We start from the raw sequence: 17,985 nt of genomic DNA on the forward strand, positions 1-17,985 counted from the left end.
CACAAAATAACCATTATGTTTATCAAACACTTAATAACATTGAGGCAGACCCGAACACACATCACCCCATTCATTCCTCGCATCTCTCATTTAAAGGATAAGAAAACATGTTCACTTGAAAATAAAGTCTCATTCTCTTTTCTCGTTCATACATGAGAGCATGCCCACAAAAATTCATAGTAAATACAGTTCTCCCAAGAGTATACTTAGAAACCCAACTTAATAGCAACTTGTTTTCTACTCCACAATATTTTACCAAAAAAATATTAAAAGTTAGTCATTGGATTTTATATATTTTTTGAAGAAGTGCTGTATTTTCAACTTACAAAAAACAGTTTTCTGCTTTCACTTATATCTTCTTTTTTCTTTTCTAGTTTTTTCCTCATTTCTAATTCATATAATGAATTCTGTCGCTTTATTTCTTCAGCATCCTTTTCTTCATGTTTTCTCCTTCTTTCTTCCTCCTCTTCATGTTCCTTGATTCTAAAGCAAAAACATAACTAAAGTTGAAAGCAAAGCAGAAAAATAGATATTTTAAAGAAATGAATTAGATTCTAACCTGGGGTTATTTGAAGCTGTGGGGAAACTTGTGAATTTCTTTGGGCACAAGAAAGATATATAAAGAGCAGTGATTAAAGCCAAATTCAATTTTGGTTAGCCCAGAATTGCCAGTGTTTTCCTTTCTCCAAAATTTGTTTCACTCCTAACCAAAATTAAGTCCTACACTAAATTCAAATGTTCCTTTCCTTTAGAAAGAACTAGCTAACTGAATGACATATAGTGGAATGGGGACATTATTTTACAGAAAAGCCCTTAATCTCTAGTGTTTCTCAATTTCAGCACTACAGATCTAGCCTCTTAGGCAATGGGGTTTCCCTGCCCAACTAACCACTCTGGTTGTCATTCTTTCTCTAGCCAACATTCACCTGCTATTAATGCCATCTGAGTGGTAAGCCATACAGGGCTCATGTGTGAGTTCCTCAGAGATCACTGAGCACCCTCCTTACTGAAGGGCTGTGATCTGGGAGATTTAGCTCCAGCACTTCCTCTTCCACCCACCTTCCCAGCCCCATCACCATCACTACCACGAGCTTCCACCATCAGTACTTTATTGCAAACTCTGAGTGCCCTCCTCTGGCGACCAATCCTATGCATGCTGGCAAGGCAGCTCAGTGTGAGATGCCTACTTGCCTTTGCATCCTTGTCAGCCAATCAAGTGTGCAGACTGTTCCGCTGCTATTCTCAATCTGCTGTCTCTATTTTTTTTCTTCCTGAACAGGTAGACACAGGATAGATCAACAACACACTTAGATAAAAAGACTGCGGTATAAACCTTTCTTTCATATGCATCCAATCCAAAAGAATTTTTTCTTGGAGTCCCATCACTCAGCTTTAGAAGGGAAAATTTCCTTCCTCTGTGCCATGGAGGACTACACAGTTAAGTGAGCCAGGAGGTTCACTTTGGTATTATTAAGCAGGACAAGAGATTCCCAGATGATTCATCCATCTGTACAGAGTAAGCAGCCTTAGAGCCAAAGTCACTTTCTCTAGGAAGAGCTAAGAAAAAAGTCACTATTGGCTATAGCTAAACCAGGTTTATATGATTGCCTGAAAAACACTAGATTTTCAAAAAATGTTTTTGTTTAGTAGGCATTCTTAGAAGCAAAGAAGATTCTTTGAGCTGGTAAGAAACCCACAGATAAAGAATGGGAGAACAAAATTCCAGACAGAGGGAAAAACATGTGAGAAGACCCTGAAGCAAGCAAAGGTTTGACAGGTGTGCAAGACCTGGAAGATAGGTATGATAGAAGTGAAGAGGAGGTAGGAAAGGAGGTTGAGAAGAGGAGGCCAGATCACGCAAGGCTTTGCAGGAGATGGTTGTTTCCATTCTATTTTATTTGCTTATTTATTTTTAAGATTTTATTTATTCAAAACAGACACACACACAGAGAGAGAGAGAGAGAGAGAGAGAGAGAGAGAGAGAGGCAGAGACACAGGCAGAGGGAGAAGCAGGCTCCATGCAGGGAGCCCGACGTGGGACTCGATCCCGGGTCTCCAGGATCAGACCCTGGGCTGAAGGTGGCACCAAACCGCTGGGCCATCAGGGCTGCCCTCCATTCTATTTTATTTTATTTTTTCCTCTATTCTATTTTAAATGAATGGAAAGCCACAGAAAAGTTTTAAGTAGGAGAATAATATGATCAATTTTTATTTTAATAAAATCTCTCTGGATGATGAAAGAAAAGGGACTAAAGAAGAGAGAACTGAAGGCCAGTTAAGGTGTTGATGCAATAATCCATGGGAAGTGAGAGTGGACTAAGATGACAGCAGTAACTTTAAGATTCATATTGGAGAAAATGATTAACATCAATTGCTGATAGATTTGATGTGGAAAATAAGGGAACATGATGAATAAAGATGTATTCCTCAGTTTCTGATTTGAACAACCGAGTGGATAAAGATGCCACTAGAAAGTCCACTGTGGGGGTGGAGAATAATAAAAAATGCTAAATGCTTATTTCATCCTAGACATTTTTTTTTAAAGATTTTATTTATTCATGAGAGACACACACAAGGAGAGAGAGAGGCACAGAGACACAGGCAGAGAGAGAAGCAGGCTCCATGCAGGGAGCCCAATGTAGGACTCCCGGGTCTCCTGGACCACGCCATGGGCCAAAGGCGGTGCTAAACTGCTGAGCCACCCGGGATGCCCATGCTAGACATTTTAAATTTGAGATATAGATAAGACAAATGAAGATGTCTTAAAGGCAGTTGGATATGTGAAGCTGGGACTCAAAGGAGTGGTCTGAACTAGAGTTAAAAATGTGAAAGTTACAAGATTTAGGATGGATTTTTAATCATTAGGAATGAAGATCACTTAAGCTTTCATATCTCTCTCTGCTTTTTCTCTAGATGATCATATCCATGGGAAAGTGATGCAAACAATCCTATGATGATTTTTCCTTCTTTTGAGAAGCTGATGAGATTAATAGTAACAGAGTTGTTCTCAAGCAAGGTCTACTGGCCCCTTCCCAGAGAAAGATTTGCCTATCAATAGAAGTAAGTAGAATGATATGCAGTATCTACATAAAAATTAAATTCTGTTAAATTTCTTTTCGATAATTATGTTTAAGGTTCTTGGTCAAAATCCCTCCATTTAGGGATTTTGGTGTCACTAGAGTCCTTTATTGGCCCCATCCTCATTATGCCCAGCCAAAGGCAGATTTTTATGCTGCTCAAAGCCCAACAATGGAATATACTGCCCAGGTCTGCAGTTTAGAGATTGTTTCAAAAATGTGTGAAAAATCTCACTTTCAGGCACAGGGCTAGCAGCTGTATAGTGTGTTTTAGATATCCGTTGCTGAGAAATTACCCCTAAACTTAGTGGATTAAAACAATAAACATTTATTATTTCACACCACTTCTGAGATTCAGGAAGCTGGGAGTAGCTTAGCTGGCTGTTCTCCAGAGGTTGCAGTCAAGATGTTAGCTGGAGTAGTAGATATCTGAAGGCTTGACTAAGGATGGAGAATCCATTTTTACATATCTCTTGGCAGGAGGCCTCAGCTCCTTGACACATGCACCTCTCCATAGAGCTTCCTGAGTGTCCTTACACCATGGCTCCTCAAGATTGAGTGATCCAATATATCAAGGAGGAAGCTACAATGCCTTTTATATCCTAATCTCTTTCAGGAGATCATACACCATCACTCCTATTTATTCTCTTCACTGGAAATGAGTTCCTCTGTATAGCTTCACAATCAAGGGAAGAAGGAATTAGATTCCACCTAAGGAGTATCAAGGAATGTGTAGAGGAGTATCAAAGAATGTGTGGCCATATTTTAAATCACCACCAGGTAATACCTGAATAGCACTTGGTAATATATTTAAGGGCATGCAAAAGACTCTTGCCTCTTGGCATCCTCCAATTTCCATTTCTTTGTGTTTAAGAGAATTAAAATATGGTCTTTGCTCAAAGCAGAAACTTATTCCAAATTTTGGCACACCTTAGACACATGGCCTATAATAAGGCACATCATGACCTGGCCCTTGTCTCTCTCTTTCCAATCTCATCTTTAACATTGCCCTCTTAGTCATCTTGACTACTTGTAATTACCCAAATCCACCATAATCTAACTCACTTTGGGTCTTCACCCATGCTAATTCCTCTCTTTAAAATACTCCTACATCCCCACTATTTGCATGACTTATTCCTACTCAGTTTTGATACTTTGGTGATGGAACTGATCTTTTCTAAAAATTAGCCTTCTCTAGACTAGATCAGATGTCCATTTTATATGCTTCCACATATCTTGTGCATCTATTTGCCAAAATATCTACTGTCAAACCCTAATTATTTGTTCCATATTTATAGCTTCCTTCCCAGATTGTGAACTTCTTAAAGAAAAAAGACAATTGTATTCATTTTCATATTCTTATACTAGATTAGTGGCCAGCAAATGGAGATTGTCCAATAAATGTTTGTAACAATGAATGGATGATTGGATAAATGAATTTATTCACAAATGAATAAACAGCCTATTTAAAATTGTCCCCTGAATAGACTCTTATTTAAATTTTTTCCTCTTTTTTAGTTTTATTTTTTTAAGATTTTATTTATTTATTAATGACACACATACACACACACACATACACACACACACACACACAAACACTGAGTCCATAATGAGTCCATAAAAAGCCTCTTTAAGCCAACAATAGAATTGGAATACTAACTTGAGCAGATAAAGAGAGCAGATACAGATGTGGTAGAAAAGAGAGAAGAGTTTTTTTCCCTATTTCTTGAATAATAAGAATCCATTCAGGGGCACCTGGCTATCTCAGTTGGTAGAGCATGTGACTCTTGATCTCAAGGTCAAGAGTTCGAGCCCACATTGGATGTGAAGCCTATTTAAAACTAAAAAAAAGAAAGGGATCCCTGGGTGGCGCAGCGGTTTGGCGCCTACCTTTGGCCCAGGGCGCGGTCCTGGAGACCCGGGATCGAATCCCACGTCGGGCTCCCGGTGCATGGAGCCTGCTTCTCTCTCTGCCTCTCTCTGTGACTATCATAAAAAAAAAAAAAAAAAAAAAAAAAAAAAAAAAAAAAAAAAAAACTAAAAAAGAGGAGCAGCCCAGGTGGTGCAGCGGTTTAGCACTGCCTGCAGCCCACGGCGTGATCCTGGAGACCCAGGATCGAGTCCCACGTCGGACTCTCTGCGTGGAGCCTGCTTCTCCCTCTGCCTGTTGTGTCTCTGCCTCTCTCTCTCTCTCTCTCTCTCTCTATGTATATGATGAATAAATAAAATCTTAAAAAAAATCTTTAAAAAGAAAATACTAAAACTCTTCAAAAAGATGACAAAAATCTGCAATATGTCTATAAAGGTTAATATCCAACATATATAAAAACTGCTTATTAATCAGTTTTTAATCAATAACAGACATACATATCAGTATGAAACAACTTACACAACAATGGAGTAACCAATTTATGATAACAAAAACCAAAACTGAGGAATATTTACACATGAAAAAGAGAAATATAAATTAAAATATACAAGCTCCATGCAGGGAGCCCGATGTGGGACTCGATCCCGGGATTCCAGGATCACGACCTGACCTGAAGGCAGACGCTTAATTGCTGAGCCACCCAGGCATCCCAAAAGTAGAATATTGTTTAAAATGTCTTGATAATTTACACAATTTATGCACACTTAAACTACAGTGTAAAAAAACTGATAGGTCTCACATTGGAGAAACAAGGTGGCCGGTAGACAAGGCAGAGACTTTTTACTGAATCCCTTTTGTGACTTTTCCTATTTGCATATATCACTTATTTAGAAAAGTAAGTAAAATTATACACAAATACAATCCCCACTCCTGATACACATATGTCAGGAGTAGCTACTTCTTAAAAAAAATTTGTTTGATTTCTATTTACTGACATAGCAAGACCTCATGATATACTGGTAAGTGAAAAAATACACAATGATACGGGCAGCCCTGGTGGCTCAGCGGTTTAGCGCCGCCTTCAGCCCAGGGTGGGATCCTGGAGACCCCGGACAGAGTCCCATGTCAGGCTCCCTGCATGGAGTGGAGCCTGCTTCTCCCTCTGCCTGTGTCTCTGCCTCTCTCTCTCTATGTCTCTCATGCATAAATAAATAAAATCTTAAAGAAAAAAAAAAGAACTCAGCTTCCCATTTAAAAATATATATATAAAATGATACTATTGATCCAATATCATTTTATAAAATATAAGTACATGCTTAGGGAAAAAGTCTGTATTAGTGGCTCAATGATTGTCAGGGACTGAGAGGACAAAGGGGCATGAGGGAACTTTTGGGGTGAAGAAGTATTCTAAATCCTGATTTAGAGGTGGTTATATACAGCGATATGCTATTTAAAAGATGAATTTTATTAATAAATCTAAATTATAGCTCAATGAATCCGACCCCCTCCACCACCACCACTGCCAAAAAAATGTCTATACTGATATACCAAAACAGTAACAGATTGTTATAGATTAGATTATTGCTCAAAAAGATTCACTCTCTTTCCCATTTCCACGGGAGTTTATTTCTCTGTCCCATGGTTAGACCTGGCCATATGATTTATTTTAGACTTAAGGTAGATCAAGTGTATTTCCTTGACTTTTGCCCTTGACTTAGCCACATTGTTGTAAGCTTGGTCTCATTCTCTTGCATCTCTGTCAATACCATGAGAAAAGTTTCCCCAAGTGTCTGCTGTCCCTTCATCCTGGACCTCAAAAATGAATATACATGGATGGAGCAGATCAGAGTCCTCTCCACAGCAACCAGCAAACACAAATAGTCCTGCAGTTTGAAGAAAAGCTGTGCAGCCAAGCTCAAACAACCCACAGATGCATCAGATATAAATGATATTGTTGAATGACACTAGATTGTGTGGTTGCTTGTTATGCAGCATTATTGTGACAATAGTAACTAATATATTATTTCTGGGTAAGAGAGTAATAGAGAATTTTAACCTTTCTTTGTATTTTTTCTACTTACTAGATATTTCAGCATGTATTACTTTTATAATCTGAAAAAAAAAGCTTTTGTGAGAAAAAGAAAGTGCAAAAAAGGTAATTTATAAATACATACTGTTTTAAATGATCATTGGCAAGAGCCACTCTGTTTCTGCGTCGTTTTTCTGCTTTTTCTTGTTCTTCTTTAAAAGCTTTTTCAATGTTGAGTTTCAATTGTTCTTCCCATTTTTTATCTGATTTTATTTTATTCTTTTGGTATTCAATCTGTGCATCACGCTCTTTCATTACTCTACTAAGAAGAAGTCCTGACTACAAAAAAAAAAAAAAAAATTGTGGCATTAAAAAAAAAAGCTTAATTATGTATAGATATGTTAAATATATACAGAAATGCAAGAAAACCCAAGTAGTACATGAAAGTTTTTCACTCTTTCTGTCTGGTAAAACTGATATTGCTTTGCATATTCAATAGCCTTTTTTCTTTCTCCTTGTTTGTATATTTCTTCCTCCACATCAAGAATTTGTCTTTCTGCCTCTATTTCTTCATCACGCTTCTTTTTGGCTTCAAGTTTCTGTTCTTTCATCCCCTGAAAAAAGAAAAAAGCAGTCTTCTGTTTTCATTTTTCAATTTAATTTCAAAATTGAATTTTCATTATGAGTTTTTATTGTATCTGCATATATCATTAATAAATAAGACAGGTTACACTTACAAGCTAATATTTTAATTGAATTTTTTTGGTAGGTAACATGTTCACATGGTTAAAAATCCCAAAATATTATAAAGGTATACAGTGAAGCTCTCCCTCTAATCCTAACTTCCATCAACAATCTCTAAGATAACCGCTATTATTAGTTTCTTATATTTTCTTCCAAAGTTCCTTGCCATATTTACATTAAAAAACATATGTATTACTACTTTTATTCCTTTAAAAAATCAACAGCAGCATACTTACATGCTCTTCTAAACCTATAAGGAGTCTAATGTGTCATATTGGATGAAATCTCTCTTCTTTATGGGTCATACTTTCCATGTCTTAAGAAAACTTTACCCTAAAATCCTGAAGATGTTCTATGATTTATTTTAAATTTCTACTGTTGTACTTTTCACATCTGGGTCTTTCATTCAGCTGAAGTTCATTTTTGTATATTCTATATCCTAAGGATATAATTTCAACTCTCCATATGCCAATTAACTCAGTATTAGTGATAGGATTCCCAATCCTTTCCCTTCTGACTTGAATGACATTTCTATCATATGTCAAGTTACTATAACATGGATAGTTTCTAGGCTCTCAATTCTGATCTATGACTTTGTCAATCTTTGTGTCCATAAAACAGTTCTTAATACTACATTGCTACCACATTTACTATATTTCTTCTTATTCTTTTACAACCATGGAGATATAAAGTGTTATGTATAGTATGCTACTTCTGTCTATATATATGGTATATTCCACTCCTCCATGTCTTTATGGACCAGTGACTTGTCTAAAGTAAATTTTAAAGTGTAATTTACATACCTCCTTTTTAGTGTACAGTTTTACAAATGCATAATTGCTTATAGAACAGTTCCATCCTCTCCAAAAATATTCTCATTCCCTGATAAACCAACCACTCCCCCCATCTGCAGTCCCTGGCAACCACTGATCTGTTTTCTTTCCCTATACTTTTGCCTTTTTCAGAATGTGATATATGTAACATATGATATTAGTTACAATATAATTTATCCCTCTTCTAGGGACACCTGGGTGGCTCAGTGGTTGAGCATCTGCCTTCAGTTCAGGGCATGATCCCAGGGTCCTAAAATCAAGTCCCACATCGGGCTCCCTGAGAGGAGCCTGCTTCTCCCTCTATGTATCTGCCTCTCTCTGTGTATCTCTTATTAATAAATAAATAAAGTCTTAAAAAAATTTATCCCTCCTCTAGAAAAAAGAATAAATTATGAATACTGTTTCTAAAGCAAGGTAGTACAAGCTTTTTGTGTCCCTTCCCACAACTAGGAAAAAATATTTTTGAATCTAATATCTAATAAAGGACTTGTATTCAGATATATATATATATAGATATATATAGATATATATAGATATATATTTAAAGATTTATTTATATATTTATTCATGAGAGACAGAGAGAGAGAGGCAGAGACACAGGCAGAGGGAGAAACAGGCTCCCGGCAGGGAAGGGAGCCTGACATGGGACTCGATCCAGGGTCTCCAGGATCACTCCCTGGGCCAAAGGCGGCGCTAAATCGCTGAGCCACCCGGGCTGCCCCTTCAGAATATATTTTTAAAATTCTGGGGCACTTGGGTGACAGTTGGCTAAGCCTCTACCTTCGGCTCAGGTCAGGATCTTGAGGTCCTGGGACTGAGTCCCATATTCATCTCCCTTCTCAGCAGGGAGTCTGCTTCACTCTCTCCCCCTGCTCCTCCCCCGTGCTCCAGCTCTCTCTCTCTCTCAAACAAATAATAAGAAATCTTTATAAAAAGCATATATTTTAAAAATTCCCTAAACTCAATAATAAGAAAACAAATCCCATTTATTTTTTGAAAGATTTAATTATTTATATTAGTGAAAGAGACACAGAGCCAAGGGGAGGCAGAGGGAGAGAGAGAATCTCAAGCTGACTCTGAACTGAGCATGGAGCCTGACTTGGAGCTTGCTTCTACAACCCTGAGATCACAACCTGAGCTGAAACCAAGAATCAAACACTCAACTGACTGAGCCACCGAGGTGCACTAAAACAAACCCCATTTAAACATGGGCAAAGGGATCCCTGGGTGGCTCAGCAGTTTAGTAGCTGCCTTTGGCCCAGGGTATGATCCTGGAGTCCCGGGATGGAGTCCCACATCGGGCTCCCTGCATGGAGCCTGCTTCTCCCTCTGTCTGTGTCTTTACCTCTCTCTCTCTGTCCCTCTCATGAATAAATAAATAAAATCTTTTAAAAAAATGGGCAAAAGATTTGAATAAACACTTCACCAAAGAAGATATACAACAGAAAATAAGTTCATGAAAAGATATTCAGAATCATTGTAATTAGTGAAATTTCAATTAAAACTATAGTTTGATACTATTTTACACCTATTAGAACGTCTATAATTAAAAAGACTGACCATAGCAAGTTGGCAAGAATGTGGAGAGAACCGAACATTTACACACTTCTTATGGGAGTGTAAAATTACAACTACTTTTGAAAACAGTTGGGAAGTTTCTAAAATTAAATATGCAACCATTATATTATTCAGCCATTCTACCAAGATACTTACCCAAGAGAAGTGAAAGCATATGTCCACCAATAGACTCATACATGAATGTTATATGCAGCTTTTATTTATAATAGCCAAAACCTGGAAACAGCTCATATATTAACTTTTGGTTGATGCCAAAACCATCAACAATTGAACTGATAAACTGTGGTAGGTCCATACAATGGAATACTTCTACTCAGCAATAAAAATGAACGAACACCTCCAGACACGTCCCTGTGGGGCCCTGCACAGGCTGGGGGGTCAGGGGTGCGCTTGGGGAGCAGAGTCACCCCCCATCACCTGCCGCCCTAAGTAAAGTGATGACGCACCAGAAAAAAAAAATGAATGAACAATTGCTACACCCAACAACATGAAGGAATTTCAAAATAATTGTGTTGAATGAAATTTACAATAGAAAGCAGATGAGGGCAGGGGCACCTGGGTGGCTCAGGCAGTTAAGTGACAGACTCTTGATTTCAGCTCAGGTCATGATCTCAGGGTTGTGAGATTGAGCCTTGAATCTGGCTCTGTGCTCAGCAGTGAGTCTGCTTGAGATTCTCTCTCCTCTTCCTCTGTCCTTCCCCCTACTTATGTGTGCACAAGTGCATTCTCTTTCTCTCTCTCAAATAAATAAACTTAAAAAAAAAAAAAAAACAAAGAAAGCAACCAGATCAGGGCACCTTGCTGGCTCAGTTAATGGAGCATACAAATGGGGTTATGAGTTTGAGCCCCAAGTGTAGGTGTAGAGATTACTTAAAAATAAAATCTTGAACACAAAAAGAAAGAAAGCAGATCAATTGCCTGGAGACAGGCAAAGAGTGGGGAAGAGTGAGAAGGAGTAAATCAAGTAAGAGGAAACTTTGGGTGATGAGAATGTTCATTATATGAACATTATAATGATGGTTTCAGGGATGTGTAAATATGTCAAAACTTACCAAATTGTATACTTTAAATATGTCTTACTGTATGTCATTTCTCTTAAATAAAGCTGTTAAAAATGTGTTTCAAAGCATTTTTATGATATTTTACATGCAAAAAAATATTTATAAAGGGGTACTAAGAAACAAGAGTGAGTCTTTGGTGCATGTGTACTCCTGGGTGATTAATACTTACTGCATATGTATTAGTCCAATGTTTTACTACTTCTTGGGATCGGAAATGCATTTCTTTCTTTGCCTTTCTCTCTGCACGAAGACATGCTGCTTTTCTTGTCAAATTGTCAAGGCTATCTCGAATCCTTTTCCACTCATTGTGTGGAATTATGGTAACCTGCCGGAGATCTACCGTGCTAGGCAGAAGAGGTGGGTGGAGAGTCTGATCTTCTTCAGAGTTCTTTATTTCTAATAAATTTTAAAAAATGACTATTAAAGACTTTCAAGAGTTTAACATTTTTTCTCAGACATTTCTATAGTATCATGATATCTGGAAATTGTTTTATTTTTTTTTTAAGATTTTATTTATTCAGGAGAGACAGAGAGAGAGAGAGACAGAGAGATAGAGAGGCGCAGAGACACAGGAAGAGGGAGAAGCAGGCTCCATGCAGGGAGCCTGACGTGGGACTCGATCCAAGGTCTCCAGGATCAGGCCCTGGGCTGAAGGCGGCACTAAACCACTGAGCCACACAGGCTTCCCCTGGAAATTGTTTTAAATAATAATTTTATTCTTGCTATTTTAAGAACATTAAGATTAAATGGAAAGTATATAAGAACTTGAAATCAAAAGATAGTCATTCCTTGGTACTTAGGCAAGTCATTCAACTTTTTGGAAACTCAATATCAACATCTTTAAAGTTGAGATCAATAATACCTACCCCAACAAGTTGTTATTAAAGCTTTTTTTCAAAATTGACCAAGTAGTAGTCTATAAATGGATAATTTGGGGGATGTTCATCTATTTAAGTTGTAGACATCATGACTAACTCTATTCAACTCTTTCCTGAGTAACAGCAATGTAATCTGGACAACTAACTACAGTCTCAAGTGGGCCTCATTAGTTTAAGAATAATTGCATCTCCCTTGCCAATAATTATTTCTGTAATATGCAAATAAAAGGAAAAGAGATTTATTTGAGACTTTTAGAAAAGTTCCTTCTTGTTCTTCTGGGAGAGACGTCTGAGAGTGACTCTTTAACTAGATATGAACAGGAAGCATGAAGAACAGAAAGGCAACCATCCTATGACCACAAAAGGAAATAGCCTTACAATGAAATTTATTACTGTGAACCACAAAGGGAAAACAAAGGAGGACCGAGGGGAATGAGGATCTCATTGTGATGCTAAATCAATCAGACCTGAAGCCTGGAGTTCCTGTTATATGAGCAGATAAATTTCCTTATTTTTAAACATGATTGAGTTGGGTATTCTATAGGAATTAAAAAGCATCCTAAATGAACATACCATATATGAACTATGTAAATCTAGGCAAAACTATTTAACTCTCTAATTCCTTAATTGCAAAATGGAGATACTAATAGGACCTACTTTATGTGGTTGGTGTGAGAATTAAATGAAGTTATGTTTGTAAAAAACTTAGAATAGGGGTGGCACACAGTATATTCTCAATAAATATCAGCTATTATTATGTTTACTATTTTTATTAGATTAATGAAACTGCAGTACAGAGAAAAGCAGAAGCAAGAAATCACATGGCACCAGAAAGAGATAAAGATACCAAGAAAAAAGCTGCCACAATCAACTAGTGTCTTCTTGGGGTTTGCATTAAGGTTGATGGGATTGAGAAATTGGTTGCTAAAGTAAAGTAAGAGTTTAGAACCACAGGTACCATCTTGTCTATCACATATCAAGTCTCTGCCTACAGAATAAAGCTAAACAAACCTGGGAAGAAGTTAGAATAGTGTTCTGGATCAAGTTATACCTAAATTCCAAGCTCTATGAGCCAAAATACTCCCCTCTTGTTTTAACTATTATGAGTTTGATTAGTCACTTGTAACCAAAGAGTCCTGACAAATAAATACATCCTTGTAACAAGTTTCCTTTGTTTTGCCTAAATTGCTATGAAAGGCTAACTAAACAAAGGCTACTAGGTTAAACCATTTACCTTTTGATTAACATATTGTTAAGCATATTGATATCTTTTTCTTGTGACAAAAACTTTTAAGATCTACTCCCTTAGCAAGTTTCAATCATGCAATACAGTACTATTAACTATAGTTACCACACTGTACATCACATCCTCAGGACTTATTTTATAACTGCAAATCTGTACCTTTCGACCCCCTCTTCATCATTTCTCCCACTGCCCACTTCCTGCCATCCATCTGTTCTCTGTATCTACGAGCTTGTTTTTTGGGAGAGTTTTGTGGAGTTTTTGTTTTTGTTTTACATTCTGCATATAAGTGACTTCATACTGTATTTGTCTTTCTCTGTCGGACATTTCTCTCAGCATATTGCCCTCAAAGTCCATGTTATTGCAAATAGCAAGATTTTATTCTTTTTTGTGTCTAAATAATATTCTATTATATATATAAACCATATTTTCTTTATCCATTCGTCCATCAATAGACACTTAGGTTATTCCCATATCCTGACTTGTAAATAATGCTGCGTAAATACCACTTCAAATTACTGTCTTCATTTTCTTTGGGTAAGTACCCAGAAGTGGAACTCCTGGGTCAGATGATAATTCTATTCATAATTTTTTGAGGAACCTCCATACTGTTTTCAATAGTGGCTGCACAAATTTACATTCCCCAAAACAAGGAGGACAAGGCTTCCCTTTTTCCAACATCCTCATGAACATTTATTTCTTATCTTTTTGAGAATAGCCATTCTAACAACCATTCTAATAGCCACCATTTATTGTGGTTTGACCCAGTTTTTTAAAATCTAAAAGAATTTAGTTTCTTCATATTTGTGAATTCTCCAAATTTCTATTATTGATTTCTAATATCATTCCACTGGCTTTGAAGAATACATTTGGTATGATTTCCATCCTTTTAAGTGTATAAAGGCATGTTTTATGGCCTGTCATGTGGCTTATCCTGAAGAATGTTTCATGTACATTTGAAAGAATAGATATTCTGCTCTTGTTGGGTGTAATGTTCTATTGATATGTTAGACCTTGTTGGTTTATCACAGTAAGTCATCTATTTCCTCTTCGGTCTCCTGTGTAGTAATTCTGTACCTAATTGAAATGCGGTATTGATGTCTCCAACTATTATTGTGCTAATTCTCCCTTCAATTCTGTCAGTTTTTGCTTCATGTGTTTTGGGGCTCTGATGACAGATGCATATATGTTTATAATTATTATATCTTCTTGATGAATTGATCAATAATCAATCAGTATAAAATGTTCTTTATCTCTAAATTTTTATCTTAAAGTCTATTCTGATATTATTACAGCCCCTCCAGCTCTCTTTTTTGAATACTGTTTGCATGATGTATCTTTATTCATCTTTTTAACTTCAATCTATTTATGTCTTTGAATCTACAGTGAGTCTCTTGTAGACAACAGACAGTTGAATAATGATTTCTTAAATCTGGTCTGCCAGTCCGTATTTTCACTGAAGTGTTGAACTGACTTATATTTAATGTAACTACTAGTAAGGTAAAATTTATGCCTACCATTTTGATATTTGTTTTCTATACATCTTTTTTTTTAAGATTTATTTATTTATTTATGACAGACATAGAGAGAGAGAGAGAGGCAGAGACACAGGAGGATGGAGAAGCAGGCTCCATGCTGGGAGCCCGACGTGGGACTCGATCCCGGGACTCCAGAATCGCACCCTGGGCCAAAGGCAGGCGCTAAACCGCTGAGCCACCCAGGGATTCCCTGTTTTCTATACATCTTATGGCTTTTTTGTTCCTTTATGCTTTCAAAAGAGCCTTTTTCTGTTAAATATTTTCCACTGTACCATTTTAATTACCTTGTCCATTTTTTACTGTAATTTTTGTGGTTTTCTTATAGTGGTTACCTTGGGAATTATGATAACACCTTAGTTTATCATAATCTAGTTCAGATCAATACCACATTTTCAATGGTTCCCAAAAACTCTTTTCATATACAGTTCCAGTTTCTCACCTCCCTTTGTGCTACTGTAATACATTATACGCCCATAAACACAGAATTATAATTATTTCTTTTGCAATTGTCTTTTAAATCAGAAGAAAAAAATTACAAATACACTCATGCGGTCTTTTATATTTACTTATGTAGTTACCTTAATTGGTAACTTCATGTGAATTTGAATTAGTCTAACTCTTCTTTCATTTCACACTGAAATGTGAAAGGGCTCCTTTTTTGTAGGGTAGGTCTACTAGCAATAAATTTGTTGTTTTTATTTACCTGGAAATACTTTAAAAGTTGTCTTAGATATAAAATTCTCTAAGTCTTTTTCTCTCAATACCTTGAATAGGTCAACCTGCTGCCTTCTGGCCTCCATAGTTTCTTTTTCTTTAAAGATTATTTATTTATTTATTTATTTATTTATTTATTTATTTATTTGACAGAGAGAGGGAGAGAAAGCACAAGCAAGGGGAGCGGCAGAGAGAGAGAGGGAGAAAGCAGGCTCCCTGTGCAGGGAGCTGACAGGGGGCTCAATCAATCCCAGGACCCTGGGACCTGAGCCAAAGGCAGATGCTTAACTGACTAAGCCACCCAGGCACCCCTGGTCTCCATAGTTTTCTTTTTTTCTTTTTTTAAGATTTTATTTATTTATTTATGAGAGACACACACAGACAGAGGCAGAGACACAGGCAGAGGAAGAAGCAGGCTCCATGTGGGGAGCCTGACGTGGGACTCGATCCCAGGTCTCAGGATCAGGCCCTGGGCTGAAGGCGGCGCTAAACCGCTGAACCACACGGGCTGCCCCTCTCCATAGCTTTCTTAGGAGAAACCAGCTAGTAATCTTACTGAGGCCTGTTTGTATGTGTTGCAGTGTTTCTCTCTTGCTTCTTTCAAGATTATCTTTGCTTTTTGTCTTTTTACAGCTTGATCATGATATTTCTAGTTCTGGATCTTTTTGAGTTTATCCTAGTTAGGGGATCAATGAGCTCTTTAATATGTAGATTAAAGTTTTTCATCAAATATGTGAAGTTTACAATCATTATTTCTTCAAATATTTTCTACTTCTTTCTCTCCTCTTCTTCTAAGACTCAAATTATATGTATGTTGGTATACTTGTTGGTGCCCTACATTTCTCTGAGGATCTACTCATTTTTATTTTTTTAAAGATTTATTTATTCAGAGAGAGAGAGAGAGAGAGAGACTGAGAGGCAGAGACACAGGCAGAGGGAGAAGCAGGCTCCAAGCAGGGAGCCCGATGTGGGACTCGATCCCGAAACTCCAGGATCACATCTTGGGCTGAAGGCGGCGCCAAACCATGCGCCACCGGGGCTGCCCGGATCCGCTCATTTTTATTCATTCTTTTTTCTTCCTATCCCTTAGACTGGACAATCTCAATCAACATTTCATGGAATTTGGGCAGCCCCAGTGGCTCAACGGTTTGGCGCCGCCTTCAGCCCAAGGTGTGATCCTGGAAACTCGGGATCGAATCCCACGTCGGGCTCCCTGCATGGAGCCTGCTTCTCCCTCTGCCTGTGTCTCTGCCTCTGTGTGTCTCTCATGAATAAATAAATAAATAAAGTTAAAAAAAAACATTTCATGGAATTTTTCCTCTGCAAGCTCAAATCTGCTATTGAGACCCTTTAGTGAATTTTTCATTTAAACTATTGTGCTTTCAACTCAAAAATTTCTATTTGGTTTCTGTTTATAACTTCTTTTCTTTTTCTTTTTTTATAATAAAGATATCACCTATTTATTTGAGAGAGAGAATGAGCTGGGGAGAGTAGGAGAGGGAGAAGGAGAGGCCGATTCCCTGCCAAGCAGAGAGCTGGACTCCGCTCCATCCTAGAACCCTGAGATCATCACCTGAGCTGAAGGCAGAAACTTAACAGACTGAGCCACCCAGGTGTCCCTCTGTTTATAATTTCTCTCTATTGAAATGCTCTATTTTGTGAGACAGCATCCTTAATACTTTCCTGTAGTTCCTTGACAGTTCTTTGAACATATTTGCAATACCTATAAATTTACACAAGAAAATTGTTTAGGAAGTCTAATATCTGACTTCCTCAAGAACAGTTCCTGTTAAAACTTTTTTTCCTTTTTGGACCATAATTTCCTATTTCTTTGCATGCCTCATCATTTTAAATAATATGTGGCAAGTCCAAATGTCAGATTCCCCCTACACTCAAAGTTTGTTTTGTTTGGGGGTTTTTTGGTGGTGTGTTGTTGTTTTGTTTTGTTTTGTTTTTGGCAGTTGTGGTTTGTTTAGTGTTTTTCCTGAACTAAATCTGTAAAGTTTGTATTCTTTTTCTACTTGCCTATTGGAATTTCAGCTTGGTTAGTTTAATTGTCAGCTAATAATTAGATAGTTTCCTTAAATTAAATTAAATTTCCTTAAATAAATCTCCCAGACTTTGCCAAGAAAGTCTCTGTGACGGGTGGAACGTGACTTCAATGCTTAGGCAAGTAGTTTACAACTCTGTCTTAGTCTTTACTTTTTTTCTTGCATAGAGCCTCAAATTCAGCCAGAGATGAAAGCTTCATTCTCAGGTATTTCCTGGGCACGTGTATAGCACTCTGCACGCATTTGTCCTTCGGGATTCCCAGGAATAAGTAGGGAGCTTCTACCTTCTATAAACATCTCAGTTCCCAGGTAGTTTTTTTTTTTTTTTAAGTGTTTTGGTTAGCTTGTTGGCTTGTACCCAATACTTAC

General features: G+C 37.3%; 1 protein-coding gene and 1 long non-coding RNA gene across 3 annotated transcripts in view; one reads left to right on the plus strand and one right to left on the minus strand.

Annotated features, from left to right (window-relative positions):
- The window catches only part of CCDC173 (coiled-coil domain containing 173), a 41,485-nt gene that overhangs the window by 19,021 nt on the left and 4,479 nt on the right, over positions 1–17,985 (minus strand). The window contains exons 2-5 of one of the 2 annotated variants that reach the window (XM_038584770.1): positions 11,362–11,588; positions 7,417–7,590; positions 7,122–7,315; positions 327–483 (exon numbers count right to left, since the gene is read on the minus strand). In XM_038584770.1, coding sequence (XP_038440698.1) covers positions 327–483; positions 7,122–7,315; positions 7,417–7,590; positions 11,362–11,588 — 752 coding nt within the window. The remainder of the gene's footprint in view (positions 1–326; positions 484–7,121; positions 7,316–7,416; positions 7,591–11,361; positions 11,589–17,985) is intronic. The other variant, XM_038584771.1, reaches the window with a different exon arrangement.
- LOC111094308 lies at positions 310–4,603 on the plus strand. Its single transcript, XR_005384674.1, has 3 exons — positions 310–1,777; positions 2,914–3,060; positions 3,694–4,603. It is a non-coding gene; the product is annotated as an uncharacterized LOC111094308 (long non-coding RNA).

This window comes from Canis lupus, chromosome 36, assembly GCF_011100685.1.
Source record: "Canis lupus familiaris isolate Mischka breed German Shepherd chromosome 36, alternate assembly UU_Cfam_GSD_1.0, whole genome shotgun sequence".
Classification (NCBI taxonomy): domain Eukaryota; kingdom Metazoa; phylum Chordata; class Mammalia; order Carnivora; family Canidae; genus Canis; species Canis lupus.